This window comes from Balearica regulorum, chromosome 2 (assembly GCF_011004875.1).
Source record: "Balearica regulorum gibbericeps isolate bBalReg1 chromosome 2, bBalReg1.pri, whole genome shotgun sequence".
Lineage (NCBI taxonomy): Eukaryota > Metazoa > Chordata > Aves > Gruiformes > Gruidae > Balearica > Balearica regulorum.
Window position 1 is genome coordinate 14,359,044 of NC_046185.1, and position 15,007 is coordinate 14,374,050.

The 15,007-nt window shown below is 42.2% G+C and overlaps 1 protein-coding gene across 2 annotated transcripts in view; it reads left to right on the forward strand.

Moving 5' to 3' along the window:
• Positions 1 to 15,007, forward strand: part of SNTB1 (syntrophin beta 1) — a 122,577-nt gene that overhangs the window by 52,363 nt on the left and 55,207 nt on the right. For both annotated transcript variants that reach the window (XM_075743413.1, XM_075743412.1), the window contains exon 2: positions 12,036 to 12,252. In XM_075743413.1, coding sequence (XP_075599528.1) covers positions 12,036 to 12,252 — 217 coding nt within the window. The remainder of the gene's footprint in view (positions 1 to 12,035; positions 12,253 to 15,007) is intronic.

Genomic DNA, 15,007 nt, shown 5'->3' on the forward strand with positions numbered 1-15,007 from the left:
GAGTTTTCGATTCATGGTGAAGCAAGGAGGGGGTCAGCAAAACCGCTACCATGGACTTCCGCAGGGCAGACTTTGGCCTCCTCAGGACACTCGTTGAGAGAGTCCCTTGGGAGACAGTCCCAAAGGGCAAAGGGGTCCAGGAAGATTGGGCATTCTTAAAGAAGGAAGTCTTAAAGGCGCAAGAGCAGGCCGTCCCCATGTACCGTAAGACGAACTGGCGGGGAAGACGAGCGGCCTGGCTGAACAGGGAGCTTTGGCTGGAACTCAGGAAAAAAAGGAGAGTCCACCACTCTTGGAAGAAGGGTCAGGAAGATATAGGGATCTTGTTAGGTCATGCACAGATAAAATTAGAAAGGCAAAAGCCCAGCTAGAACTCAATCTGGCCACTGTTGTAAAGGATAACAAAATGCGTTTTTACAAATACATTAACAACAAAAAGAGCACTAAGGAGAATCTCCATCCTTTATTGGATGCGGAGGGGAACATGGCCAACAAGGATGGGGAAAAGGCTGAGGTATTTAATGCCTTCTTTGCCTCAGTCTTTAATAGTCAGGCCAGCTGCCCCTGGGGCATTCAGCCTCCTGAGCTGGAAGACAGGGACAGAGAGCAGAATAAACCCCCCATAATCCAGGAGTAAGCAGTTAACTACCTGCTACGCCACCAGGACACTCACAAGTCTATGGGGCCAGATGGGATCCACCCGAGACTACTGAGGGAGCTGGCAGAACTTGCCAAGCCACTCTCCATCATTTATCAACAGTCCTGGTTAACAGGAACGGTCCCAGACGACTGGAGGCTTGCCAATGTGACGCCCATCTACAAGAAGGGCCGGAAGGACAATCCGGGGAACTACAGACCTGTCAGCCTGATGTTGGTACCGGGGAAGATTATAGAGTGGCTCATCTTGAGTGTGCTCACCCCCTCACTGCAGGCAGGTGCAGGACAACCAGGGGTTCAGGCCCAGCCAGCATGGGTTCATGAAAGGCAGGTCCTGCTTGACCAACCTGATCTCCTTCTATGACCAGGTGACCCGCCTAGTGGATGAGGGCGAGGCTGTGGATGTTATCTACCTGGACTTTAGTAAAGCCTTCGACATGGTCTCCCACAGCATTCTCCTAGAGAAGCTGGTGGCTCATGGCTTAGACAGGTACACTCTTTGATGGGTAAAAAACTGGCTGGAAGGCTGAGCCCAGAGAGTTGTGGTGAACAGAGTTAAATCCAGCTGGTGGCCAGTCACAAGCAGTGTTCCCTAGGGCTCAATCTTGGGGCCACTTTTGTTTAATATCTTTATCAATGACCTGGATGAGGGGATCGAATGCACCCTCAGTAAGTTTGGAGATGACACAAAATTGGGCGGGAGTGTCGATCTACTCAAGGGTAGGAAGGCTCTACAGAGGGATCTGGACAGGCTGGATTGTTGGGCCAAGGCCAGCTGTATGAGGTTCTACAAGACCAAGTGCTGGGTCCTGCACTTGGGTCACAACAACCCCATGCAATGCTACAGGCTTGGGGAAGAGTGGCTGGAAAGCTGCCTGGTGGAAAAGTACCTGGAGGTGCTGGTTGACAGCCGGCTGAACATGAGCTGAACATGAGGTGTGCTCAGGTGGCCAAGAAGGCCAACAGCATCCTGGCTTGTATCAGGAATAGTGTGGCCAGCAGGACTAGGGAAGTGATTGACCCCCTGTACTTGGCTCTGGTGAGGCTGCACGAGCACTGTGTTCAATTTTGGGCCCCTCAGCACAAGAAGGACATTGAGGTGCTGGAACGTGTCCAAAGAAGGGCAATAAAGCTGGTCAAGGGACTGGAGCACAGGTCTTAATGAGGAGCGTCAGAGGGAACTGGGGTTGTTTAGCCTGCGGAAGAGGAGGCTGAGGGGAGACCTTATTGCTCTCTACACTACCTCAAAGGAGGTTACAGTGAGGTGGGTGTTGGTCTCTTCTCCCAAGTAAATAGCAAAAGGACAAGAGGAAATGGTCTGAAGTTGCATCAGGGGAGGTTTAGATTAGATGTTAGAAAAAAATTCTTCACTGAAAGAGTGCTCAGGCATTGGAACAGGCTGCCCAGAGAGGTGGTGGAGTCACCATCCCTGGAGGTGTTCAAAAAATGTGTAGACGTGGCACTTCAGGATGTGGTTTAGTAGACATGGTGGTGTTGTGTTGACAGTTGGACTTGATGATCTTAAAGGTCTTTTCCAACCTTAAAGATTCTATGATTCTATGAGTTTTACGGTGATCTGATGGATAGCCCAGCCACAGGAGATACGTCAAATTGTTAGGTGAATGAGTGCCCTGAGTTTGTTCATTTTCAAAGCTCTTGGTGTTCTCCAGTGAAGAATGAAAATGTTGAACTTTGAAAATTTGGAAGTGATTGCAGCCTTGCTCCTCAAAATAAATCTGGGGGATCTTGGAAGGTCTTCAAGGTCTTCCCCTAGGGAGAAGACTGTGAGCATTGTGAATCCAGTTTTCACTGGCACTGGGATCCCTTTGGGTTGTTTAAAAATGAAAAGTTGTAAAGGGCTAGAAATTAAGTTTAATGCTGAGAACTCTGTCACTGACTTACTGCATGACTTTGAGGAAGGCATTTTAACTTGCCTGTGTCAGTTTAGCCATCTGTAAAGCAGGTACAATCATACACGGCATAATAATTTCCCTCAGTGAGTGCCATTTTCAGTCTATCCTGTACTACTTAATGATTTGTGTGACTGCTGAAATAACAGCATGCTCTAAAACCGTAATGCCCTTATGTATTTTTCACATAATCACTAGCGGTTGAAATATTTGTTCTGACACTTGAGATTACTCATGTAAATAGAAAAATTATAGCATGCTGGCGATGCCAGACACCTTGAATTCCATCTGAGCGTGTGGGTGATTGGAGAGGGATCTATAAATACTAACAGAGAGTGGGAAACAACAAGCATGAGCAGCACATGAGAAGTTCTGAATCAACTTATTCCAGAGATTTATATAAAAGATTTAAAAATACAGTATGTCAGTATTGGGTAGGAGATGGACTTAAGGAATCAGAGTACTGCGAGTCCACTGAAGAAATGTATTTTGCTTCATTTCCCTGCTTTACACGAAGCCACATTTTTCTGTTGTACTTTGAGAAGTGTTACAAGGAGTACGATGACCTAGTCCTAATATCATGTAACTAAAACTTCTTTTTTTATTTTTTTAAATTATGAAACATTCTGCCTTGGAGACAAGCTTGGTTATCGATGAGTGACTCACAGGTCCCACAATGGTTTTGCTCAAAATGTGACTGCTAATTTCCATGTTCAGCTCCCAAATTGCCTGTTTCAGATGTCTTCCACTTCCATTATGGAAGATTTGCAGAGTTCTAATTGTAGAGTTCATAATGTCACATAACAATGTAGCAAATGAGCTGTGTCACATTTTACATAAAAATGTAGTAATTTATATAGCTACTGCTTGCGGGTTTTTCAATTTTTAGTTTATTTGATAAGGGATACTTGTGCAATGTAGCTGCTCCCTCTTCTCCACTGAGTAGTGCTTCTTTTGAGTACAAGCTCTTCAAGTTACTGTCAGTGTCTCCTTCTAGATCAAGCCAAAGCATCTCCTTTTTAACCAAATATTGTACTTTTGGGGATTACAGAGTATTTAGAAGCTAAAATTTGTTTTTCAGATTATGGAGAGAAAGAGATCTCTGCATTTATTTTGGGGAAGTCCATAACGTTTTTGGAAGACAGATGAATAGCTTATGGGACCTTGCCACTAGAATTCATGTGTTTATCATTAGTGACATATCAAAAACCTGAACCGAATATATCCGATTTATTGAAACAGAAACTTCGGAACTTAAAATAAGCTAAATAACTTGAAGGAAACCGTAGCACATTCAGTATAATAGGTATGAGTAATGGAAATTGTAATGGAAAATATTGAGCAACATCAACTGTTAAGAGTCTGTCTGTAGTTTGCTATTAATTTGCAATCTTGAAATTTTCTGTACCAGATTACCAGCAACTTGTGACTGCGTTTGGTCACTCCATCAGCTCAAGTGCTAGCAAGTGTCACATACTTAGAGCTCTGAACCAGACCAGTGATCCAGCCTCAGGTTTCACTGTGTTTCTGTGTGACAGAAGTTGGTGTTAGTTTAGTTTCCGTTAAGCTATTTTTAACAGAAACACAAAGATTTCACTCCAGCATTGAAATTAGTCCTGCTTTCTTGACCACGTGTGCTCTTAGCCTCAAACATGGACTAATGCTAATATTAGAATAATAATATTAGAAGTCGGTAATATAACTCACAAAGGAGCTGAAAGGGGATGGTTAGTAGTGACCAGCTCCAAGTGACAGCAGGGAGAAGCGGGGGGGGGAATGCTGACTGCAAGCGAAGCTTTCAGGCTCTCTAATAAAGAGTGGGGAGGAGTAGGTTGCATGGTTTGCTCATGCTTGCTCTATGAGGCGTATAAAACCATGGTTTTGTGGAGGAATGAAAATGAATCTCATCAATATTTATAAATATCTAAAGGGCAGGTATCAAGAGGGTGGGGCCAGACTCTTTTCTGTTGTGCTCAGTGACAGGACAAGGGGCAACGGGCACAAACTGGAACACAGGAAGTTCCATCTGAACATGAGGAAAAACTTCTTCACTCTGAGGGTGACAGAGCACTGGAACAGGCTGCCCAGAGAGGTTGTGGAGTCTCCTTCTCTGGAGAGATTCAAAACCCACCTGGATGTGATCCTGTGCAACCTGCTGTAGGTGATCCTGCTCTAGCAGGGGGGGTTGGACTAGATGATCTCCAGAGGTCCCTGCCAACCCTACCGCTCTGTGATTCTGTGTGATTCTGTGATTAATATTTACTAAGTTTTGCAGTTGACAAAACTGATATGCTGATAAGCAGACCTTTAAAGCCTTCACTCCCTAGACACATTTGCATTGAGGAAACTGAGAAAGGGTTAAGAAAGTGTTACTGAAGGGGAACATCAGGCCTAGGGAATCAGTGTTTGCATCAGCTCACATCATAGGCAAAGTCTCAGGAAAAGAAACCAAGGAAAAGTAACTCTTTGAAGATTTTTTGGTGTTACACAGACGCAGGGGATGGCCTGGGAATGGAATCTCCAGCTCCACAAGTGCTGAAATCAGAGCGGAAAAGGAGGGTCCCAGGTGCAGGTGGGAAGGAGAAGGCTGTCTGTGGCTCCTGCCAAGACTTGCTGCTGAGTTTTCTCATATATTTTCTTGACTTCTAAGACATCTTTGGTAGTGAGTTCTGTTTTTTGAGACCTGCTATGGATAACACAGTGTGGCTGGTCACTGTGCCCTGTTCAGGTTATCAAAACTATGAGGTTTCACAGGCTGCACCCTTGCATGGCTTCCTGAGAGCAGCCCTTTTTCTCCTGTTTGATGGGGGCCTGGGCACGCTGATCCCTCAGTTTGCTGTCTGAATCGCAAGTCTCTTTACCTCATTGACAAATAAATTCTCTTAACCACGCAAAATTGCTGATTGCAAGGTGCTTTGAACAGGAACTGCCCTCATTTTTTTTGGGTGCAAGCGTGTGATGGTGCTTACAGCTCTGCTTAACATTGCTCTACCTTTTTTGTAGAAGCAACTGCTAATTTCAAGGAACACAGTGAATTAGTCTTTATATTTTTAAAATGCAATTGATGATGTTTTTCACCCAGCCTGTTTGTAGCTCACTGAAAGCTTGTAGCCCACTTGAAGCCTGGTTACTTACCAGCAGCCTTTTGGCACCAGTTGCCTTCCCTGCAGGTGAACTTTATCTTAAAGGCATGTTTGTCTCCTGAAGTTTCTCTTTCAAAACACTCACTCATCTCTTCCAAATAAAAAATATAATAAGTGCATACATTGAATTTATTTTAAAAAGAATTTTAAAAACCTTACAATTTATATCCAAACTTGTCTCTTTAAGGGATGATGCAACTTACACTGAATTCAGCTGCATTAATTTAAAACCAGCAGAAAATGGTAAATTCAACTTAGTCTCACTACAGTGTGAGAAATGGCCAAAGCGTAAAGGGGATTTGTATTCTCACAAGGTGTTTATTTTAACTAATTTGCATCATTTCCCAGAGGTGGAGGTCTGATGCTCTTGGCAGATCAAGTGGTTTACTATTTCAAATCCCTTTCAGCGTGGAGCAAAGCAGATGATGTTAATGGATGTAACTTGTCTGAACGTAGTAACAGATGTTTCTGTAGGAAATGGAGTGGAAACACTCATAAGCGGGATTGTTGACTGGGTTTTGGTTTATGTGCACATTAAAGCTGTTGAAAGGGTCATGTGACACATCTTCATAGATGCTCTAATTCATAAATTCTTTTGTTCAAGTATTTGGGTTTTAGTTTCAACGATGACACCAGCAGATGGACAGATTCTCATCTGATTTTTATACACGTGTCTTCACTGTAGGGCATGCGGTTTGCTTGAGTTTAGTGTAAATTTGATCTCTAACATAAAACCTAGCAGGCAATTCTGGTATCATGATAATTAATTTTAATACAGTAGACCTCCAGCTCTGTTAATCTCAGTTCCATTGACATTAGTGTAAAATACTCTGCATTAATGTTGGCATTGCATGGGCACAGTTTATAAATTTTATGGCATGACTTCTCTTTTCAGTTATAACTAGCTTTGAAACGAGTTGGGGTATTTTGGTTTGTGCCTTACCAAAACTGCTAGACTGCAAATTCTGTGTTTTAGTGTTTCATCAAGCAATACGACACAACCGTGCTGATTGACTTGCTTGGCTGATCTGCCCTTCTGAAGGCCACGTTACTGCAGTGATTACTTACACATTTTGCTACCGTCCACTTTTTTTCCCTTGGGACAGTATCACTTCAGCAGCTGTTAGATAGCTCTGAGCTGTTAACTTGGGCTTGTAGTGGTGCTGTCTACAATCTCAGAAGCGTTTGTCTTCATTTGTTTCCTCCATTCCAGGTGGGAACTGCGTACATGCAGGTTGGGCCTCCTCTAGTTCTGCATTAGCAGCTCTTCTCTAACTAACCAAGAATAATTTTTGCAAGAAAAGTTTTTGTATGCCACGCTGCCCACAATACCCTTGCAGATGGCCTGGTGTAATTGCTTCAGCATAGATGAATTAAAAAGCCCCTCCGTACTGAGTAAGCTGATGAAAGCAATTCATCTCATCATGTTCAATTTGTGGGCTTGAGTGACTCCAAAGGTTGATCCCTCCATGCAGTCTTACAATGTCTTAACATTGGTGGAGGACTTGCCTAGCTACTCTTTTCTGGGCCATCTTTTACCATGGCAAAAACCAGACCAGATGAAGGCAGATTTATGGGAACTTTGGAAAACCTATCTTTTTTGGCTATAGGTATCAACAACATTAGCGCATCCTTTGAAAACAGCCTCAAGAGGTTTCTGGGTGATGGTTTCTACTTACCTTTGGTAGTTGTCTCTGAGTGCTTAGGAGAGAATCAATGCATAAAGAGGAGACTCTGTGCTTTTCCCCTGCAAAGGGGAATTCCTTGATCATCTTTCTTCGAGCAGATTCGGGCATGTTGTTCCTTTTGCTTTCATATTGTAAACCTACACATCCTGTCCTCATTCCTATAGTAACCAAAGAGCTTTGCTCGGGAGTGCTGGCTTCTCTTCAGTGGTCTTTGTCTTTCCTCCTAGGAAACAGTCTGAATGTGTTAGAAGAGTCCCAGTTCCTCAGAACTGCGTCTGGCCAAGAACCTGACCAAGTTGGTCTGTAGTATTTCTCTCATTAAAAGCCTGCTTCTTTCCCCCCCAAAAAACCCAAAGTCATCTGTGAACAGTAACAAACGATTAATTGTGGAGACTTGGGACTTGGCAGAAATGCCTGTGAATGAAGTGTTTTTTTGGAACCTACATTGCCTGTCTTGCAGATCAAAAAATAAATGCAAAGTATTTCAATGTGTATCAGTGGATTAATTCATTTGATTGCCACTTCCCTTCCTCTTTGTGGGGAGGGGCACTCTGGAGATTGGAATTTTAATTGCTTGACCACAGTTTCTAATTAGTGGTGCACCAAAAGGGCATGTATCATTAATTAGTACTGAATATAAGGGTCTCTGAGGTTGAGCTATAGCATCAAATGGATGAGTTTAGACAACTCTCAACTGAAATTGCAGGCTATCAGTAAATTGAGTTATAATAATGAAACCATTAGAATTTTTTCTCAGTCCTTGCATGTTGGTTTCTATGTTTGCAGAGTACATTTGGGTGGTCTTAAAGAATGTAGCATTTTTATATAAATAGATATTCAATATTTATATAAATATTACACGTATTTATTCTGAAGACATATATATACGTGCGTGTAGAATAGTTATACATAACTCAGAGTTGTTATACAATGGCATGCCTTATTTGATTTTATTAAATGTTTTGGGGGGTTAATCCATTAGATAGTTTCATTGGCAATATAAAAAAACAGTGCTCTGTACAGCTGCTTTCTTTTTCAGTCAGTATTTGGATTTGTGCTACTGTATCCAAAGGGAAATCTAGCTCTTGAGGGTAATGATCTGAGAACAGAATACTATCCACTTTATTACTTTAATGTCCAACAGTCTGTATCATATTTTTTCTGGTCTTAAAACTTGATGATGGAAGTGAATTATATAACTTCAGTTATACATTAACATTGCTGCATTCAAGATTCTCAGATAGTGCAGTGTGGAATAGGAATATGCCCATAACACATACTGGTATCAACTTGTTTTCTGCTAGGTGGATTAAGAACTGGTTAAGACTGCAAAATGTAGACACGTGTGGGGTCACCATAAATTGCTGTGTGTGTAGTAGGGTTATTAGTGTATTGGTATAAAACAGAGTGTACTGCAGTATTTGCATCCAGAGTTTAGAGGTAAATAGGAAATAATTGCTGATAAAACTTATGTGTCATCTGAACAGCGTGTGCCTTACATCAGCTAAATTCATAAACTGGACTTTGGTTATGGACGTGTAATTATGGATGTTGATGGTGCAAATGGAAAACAGTGGCTCTGAAATTTAAGTAATACAAAAAATTATATAAATGGATCAAGCTCTGCCACCTGTTCCACTCCCATATTCCATTTGTGCATTTATATGTATCCATTTGTGGGCTTTTAAAATACGAAACACATTTGAATATGTAAGAGCCATAAAGTCTGGTTTGTAAAACCCAGCAGAGTTCAGCGATGAATCTAGAGAGCTGTGCTTGTATTTAGTGGGAAGTAGGAAGTAATTAATGGAAAACTACTTAAATCCTTTTTTTTTTTTTTTTTTTTTTTTTTTTTTACAGAAAACCTATATTCGCTTTCTTTTTTTAATTCTTTGGTAGAATTTTGTAGGAAGGTGGTGTTCAGCAGTTTACCAGTATATTAATGGGTCTTTATTCATGTAAGTCTCCATGAGCTGAGCAACCATCTCCTGTTGAGAGTTAGTAGAAACTAGATGTCTGGGAGTTCAGAAGTTGGCAGGAGTTTGCATAGGACATTTTTCCTCAAGGTAATTTTCTTGACTTTTGCTGTGTTTAAGACTCAGTTTGTGGAAAGAGGGTTCTGTTTCTGCTCTCTCCTGCTCCTGCTTCCTCTTTCCCAGGCGTTTCTGAAACAGTGCAGCTGTCTGACACGAATTCACCGGTGCTTTGCATGGAAGCCCTGCTTCTTGGCACATGGAAGGGATGGCTCTTTTCTTCTGTCCCCATCTCTGGGGAATTAAATTCACATTTTGTGTTCCTGCTTAGGTTTAGAGCCAAATTTCTCACTTCAACTTCCTTCCTCCTCCTGCCCCTCTCTCTTTCCTTTAATTAAAAGATGCTCAGGTCGAATGCATATAGCTGCAGCTGAAAAAGGATGAAAATAGCACAGATGAAATAGCTACACTGTTGAGACCTGGACTTTATTTAGTATCACGTTTGCTGATGTGTTACTGTAACGGAGTTCTAAAGCCAACTGGAATACTTTTTTTCAACAGATTAATTGATAATCTCTAATTTTAAAGCGAACAGAATTTTGTTTGCAGTCAGGTATGCTTTTTACACCTTCAGCTGTTCCTCCCATCTAAGTGAATGACAAATTCATATTTGTTCAGTGTAAACAGGAATAGATTTACCACATCTAAAACATGTGTTTAGCCTCTGTTTCCCAAAGGCCATGAGTACATCCAAACTGAGATGCTGACTGCTAAAACCAATGTCTGTATGGCACTGGCTAAAACTGCTCATTGTCATCACCTTTGAAAAGTCAGGTATTTGAAGGAGTGCCCGAGGATGGGCACTGGTTTTGAGAGTTAAATGACACAGGTTTTTAGATAATGAACTCCAACCAGATGTCTACAAACAAATAAAAAAAATCAGTCTCAACACCCTTTTCCTTAAACAGTTTCTGTAAGCCTGGTAGAATCTCGTGCAGCCCTTCCCTGAGCAGGGAAGAAATGAATTTCAAAAATTAGTCAGAATATGAGGCAAAGAAATATATGAGGCAAAGAAATCAAGTCAGCAGTGTTGAGTAGGACAGCATTTCTGATAAATCACAAATGACCCTTCTCACAGAGGAATATTCTGTAAAATACCTCAACACAGAAGTCCTTAATATTGAGGTTAATAGATTTTTAAAAAGGAGAGAAAGCAATGGCAATATGTGCACTAAGGTGTTTTAGAGGAAAGACGGCAATAGATGCTCACAGAGCCTGGACTGTAGCTCTGCACAGGTATCTCTCTTGGTAAAGCTGTTATGAAGTGCCTTGAAAATAATGCTGCTGAAATTATCCACCTTATCTGCAGCTTTGACAGAAACACTGTTGTTGTTCTCCACTCGTCTGAATACTTCCCTTGCTTTCACGTTGAACTTAAAAACTTCAGTCTGCTTTCCCTAATTTAACCTCCTTCACCACAATGCCCTTTTGTAATTTACCCATCTTTTTGTTATTCAATCATTCCCAGCCTCTTCAGCCGAGCTGACATGATTATCTGCACCGTTTCCTTGAAATCATCTCTCATAACATTTTAATAACTTCCCCAAATAAGTTCACGGTGCTCCTGCCCTTTCGGTTCATCTCGTCACTCTTTGAGTCATGGGTACAATCAAGTGGTGATAGCCAGTTAGGCAGCCACAGCTGTGTGCATTGGATATATACGTTTAACCAGGGTGCTTAAATGTGAGGTCTTTTCTTGGCTGAGCTCCATCAGGTTTGTGAAGGAGCAGGAGACCGTGGCTGGCAGATTTGCCGAGCACATGAAAAGCAAAAGTCATCTTGAACTGCCAAAAGAATTCAAAACCAGGGAAAATGTTGCAGCATTTGCCTGCATAAAGAGGGGAATATGAAGTATGAGTGTAATATAGGTATTGATTTTTGCATACATTAAGATCATTTGGGAATCCTACATTCACTTTTTCTATCCATACTGCAAAAAAGCATTGGAAGAGGCTGAGAAGAGATCTAATCTGACACCTCCACTCTCACGAAAAGCTTGAACTCAATTTTATTTCCCCAAGAGAAGGCTAAGAGGTGAATTGGTTTTTGTTTACTCCATATATATATGTACAAGTAGATCAGCTAAAACTGCTTCCCAGCAAGCAGAAACAGCTGTTGAGATCAGTGGCGGGATGCTTGACAAGCATGAACCAGAAGCGAGATGGGAGTTTGCAGCATTGGGAGTATCACTGCAACATTTTAGATAGGGGAATAATAGATTCACTGTCACTTGGCTGAATGTCTGTCTTAAAAACTTCCCTATACCTCAGCCAGCCCACGGCTTCTGTACATAGGAATTGCTGCATCAGGACTTACAGCCTGTCGAGTAGAGGTGGGATTGCTCTCCTGGCCTTACATTAGCTCTGTGTTCTTATTTCACCTATTCTGTTCTTTTCCCCCCTTTTACTCATTGCGCTGTACTGACGTGGGCTGCAGTCGGATGTCCATCTGTATTTGCACAGCTTCCAATGCCGTGGTGCTGGACAAGAAGAAGTAATAAACAGCGCTGAGGGTCGGTGCTAGTTCAAAGAACTCCCATGGGATGCAACTGCTGAATATCCATTTATTTATTGCTTTCCCTTTTTTTTTTTCTCTTTTTCATAGTGAAATACATGAGAGAAGCTACGCCCTATGTGAAGAAAGGCTCTCCTGTTTCAGAAATTGGGTGGGAGACACCTCCCCCCGAATCTCCCCGCTTGGGTTGCGCCTCTGCTGACCCCCTGTCGCAGCTTTCGCTCTCCATCCACAGAGACAAGAAGACAATACCGCTCAAGATGTGCTACGTGACGCGCAACATGACGGTGTCAGACCCCGAAAACAGGTGAGCGGGGGCTTTGCGTGGGGCTGGGATTTTGCCTTGGCCTTGAATCGTCGTTGATCTTTTCAGCATTGGAGTTGGTGAGCAGGAGCTGGTGATGGGCTCTGGCCACACACAGCAACCCAGCGAGGGGCAAGTGAGGACCAGTTTGGGAAGGGCGGGTGGTGGCGTCCAAGCCGCGTGGTGCTGAGTTCAGCTTTAGGTTGTGCGAGAGAAACTCTTCAGTGCTGTAATCCCACATTTTTATTAGAAATGGAATCACAGGAGGTTTTTTTCATCCTGATTAAATGTCTGCTTTTGAAGGAAAAGACACTGTACACACTAATTGGTTACATCTTCCGGGCTGACTTAATCTAATTCCACTAAATTGCGTTTTCTTTTCTTTTTTTAATGAATATTATTTTAAGAATGGCCTGTTTTGTCCATGCAGCTCTGGACATTAAAGTCAAGAATAGGAGAAAAGTTCCACTTACAAGGCATTAATGGGGAATTTCTGTGACTACTTGGGTTTTTTCCCCTAACGTTAAAAATAGGATGAGCTTTTACCAGCCCTTATTTATAACATATGTGGAACAGCTGCACCACACCAGCACATTCTCTGATCCCTGCTCTAACAGCTGCTAATAAAAAAGGGGACCAGTCAAGTCAGTAATACAGACTGATTCTTCCATCCAAATAATGGCCTTTTTGTTTTCCTGCAGTGTGCTGGCTTGCCCAGAAGCTGCGTGTAATGCCTTTGATTCTTAGCACTTACATATAGGCATAAATAAAAGTTACACTTTCATTTGCAGAGAAGGATAAGGAGAAGAGGGGAGAGCAGAAGGGGCTTTAGGGAGGATGAGTTCCCCTGTAATCTCTTGCACTGTAATTCAGAAACTTTAAAAGTATCTGTGTAATTTTCCTTCTTTCTTTTTTATATTTGTCTGGCCTTCTTTTAACCTTCCCCCCCCCCCCCCCCCCGAACTTTATAGTTTAGTATTGCTTTACTTTGCTTCTGCTCTTCATCTCGCCAAGCAGTTACCACCACGGTCAGTGATAGCTGACCACTACAGAAGTGCAATTGTGAAACAGCAATTACCCTAGCAGACTTTCGCAAGTTTAAATCAAAATGGTTATTGATATTGGCCACTTTTTTTCATATATATCTGTGTAGTTTAAGATGCTGAGGTTTGACAGCTGTATCACTAGCCTGAGAGTTTGTTGTTGTCTCTGCCATGGAGTGTATTTTAAAAATACCCATGCAGGTTGCATTGTTTGAATCAGCACAATGTAACAATGCTTTACACATGTTGGTTTTGTTCTTTCACCATTTTTTCCTTTTTTTTTTTTTTTCTTTTTTGACCATATTGTAGTTCTCGGCTTCTGTCACTCTCCTGGTCCTCAGTTTTGTCTGAAAGCCAGGAGGACTGATTCAGAGGGACACACACTCATTGTTCGTGATACTCTGCAATGGAGCTGAGTTTTTCGATGTGTGCTACAAGTGTGTGTGTTCTTAGGTGTTACTAGGAAGTAACGCGTGGGAGAGTGATATTGCTTATTATCATAGTTTTCATTTTGTGTTGCTGTCATTTCCTGTGGAAACAGTGACTTCTGATTTTTTACTGTAGTCCAACACAATGCACTGTACAGTCTAAGCTGGATTTTTCCATCCAAGCACACAGTACCTCACCATCGTGCTAGCTGCAGTGTAACAGTAGCATCCCATCGACTCGCATCTTTACCTGTTTCAGGGGCTTTTAACAATTCTAAATACTGGAACTGATATTTCCCAGTAGAAATGCTATTACAATGCAGCCACCCTTTCCCACTGGAAGATATCCCAAGATAGTCATCTGATTCCACAAAAATAATTTGATCTTTGTTCACAGCAGAGCCCAAACCATGTCCTTACATGCTTATGACACTTCTGTTTCATAACCCAGTGACCTGACACATATAGATCTTATAACTGATGGTGTCACTTTGCTGGATGGCCTCCGAAGAGCCGTGCTGGCAGGCTGCCAAAGCACATGCTGGCCATAAAAGGGCTCCTTTGGACCATAGCTGAGCTAATTTTCGTCTGAGACCAAGCATGGACGTAGAAGGCATGAGTTTTCCAGTGCAGATGTTTCTCCAGTGCAGGCTGGAGATCATGTCACAGCAGGCTTGTGGGACCAGGTTGAACTGGTTTGATGTTCAGCATGAGAAGATACCTACGTTAAAGGACCCCAGAGGAAATTCCTGCTTGTTGGCACTGAATCATCTCCAGTTCTTAGAAAGCTGGAGTGAAATGTGGGTTTAATGGGCATGGAGGAAGATACACATATGGTTTTCCCACTGAAGCTGTTAGCCCTGCATAGGATTTCTGATTCTCCTTGAAGGCTGGACCTAGTTAAGAGATTCCTAAATCTGTGTCTACTCTCAGACGGTTTGGTGAGCCTGTCATTTCAGAGCAGGAGTGAAGTTTGGTGCTTTCAGAGCCAGCAGTTCTCAGATGTCTCCTTCACCTAACTTGCCTGTGGGTTCACTCTGAAGGAGGTAGGGAATTGTCATCTCCGTTACCTGGTTAAAAAAGCTGTAAGATACCAAGAAGATCTTTAATACAAACCAATGCCAAACAATGTTTAGGAATTTTTTTTTAATAGTGCCAACATGGCAACAGGAGAAAAGATGCCGAGCATCTTAGTGGCATTTATGTCATTCTCCTCTAGACACAGGGGCCATGGTTCTACTTTAGGCTTGAAGAAACTAGGTGAAAATAATTACTACTGAAATCTGT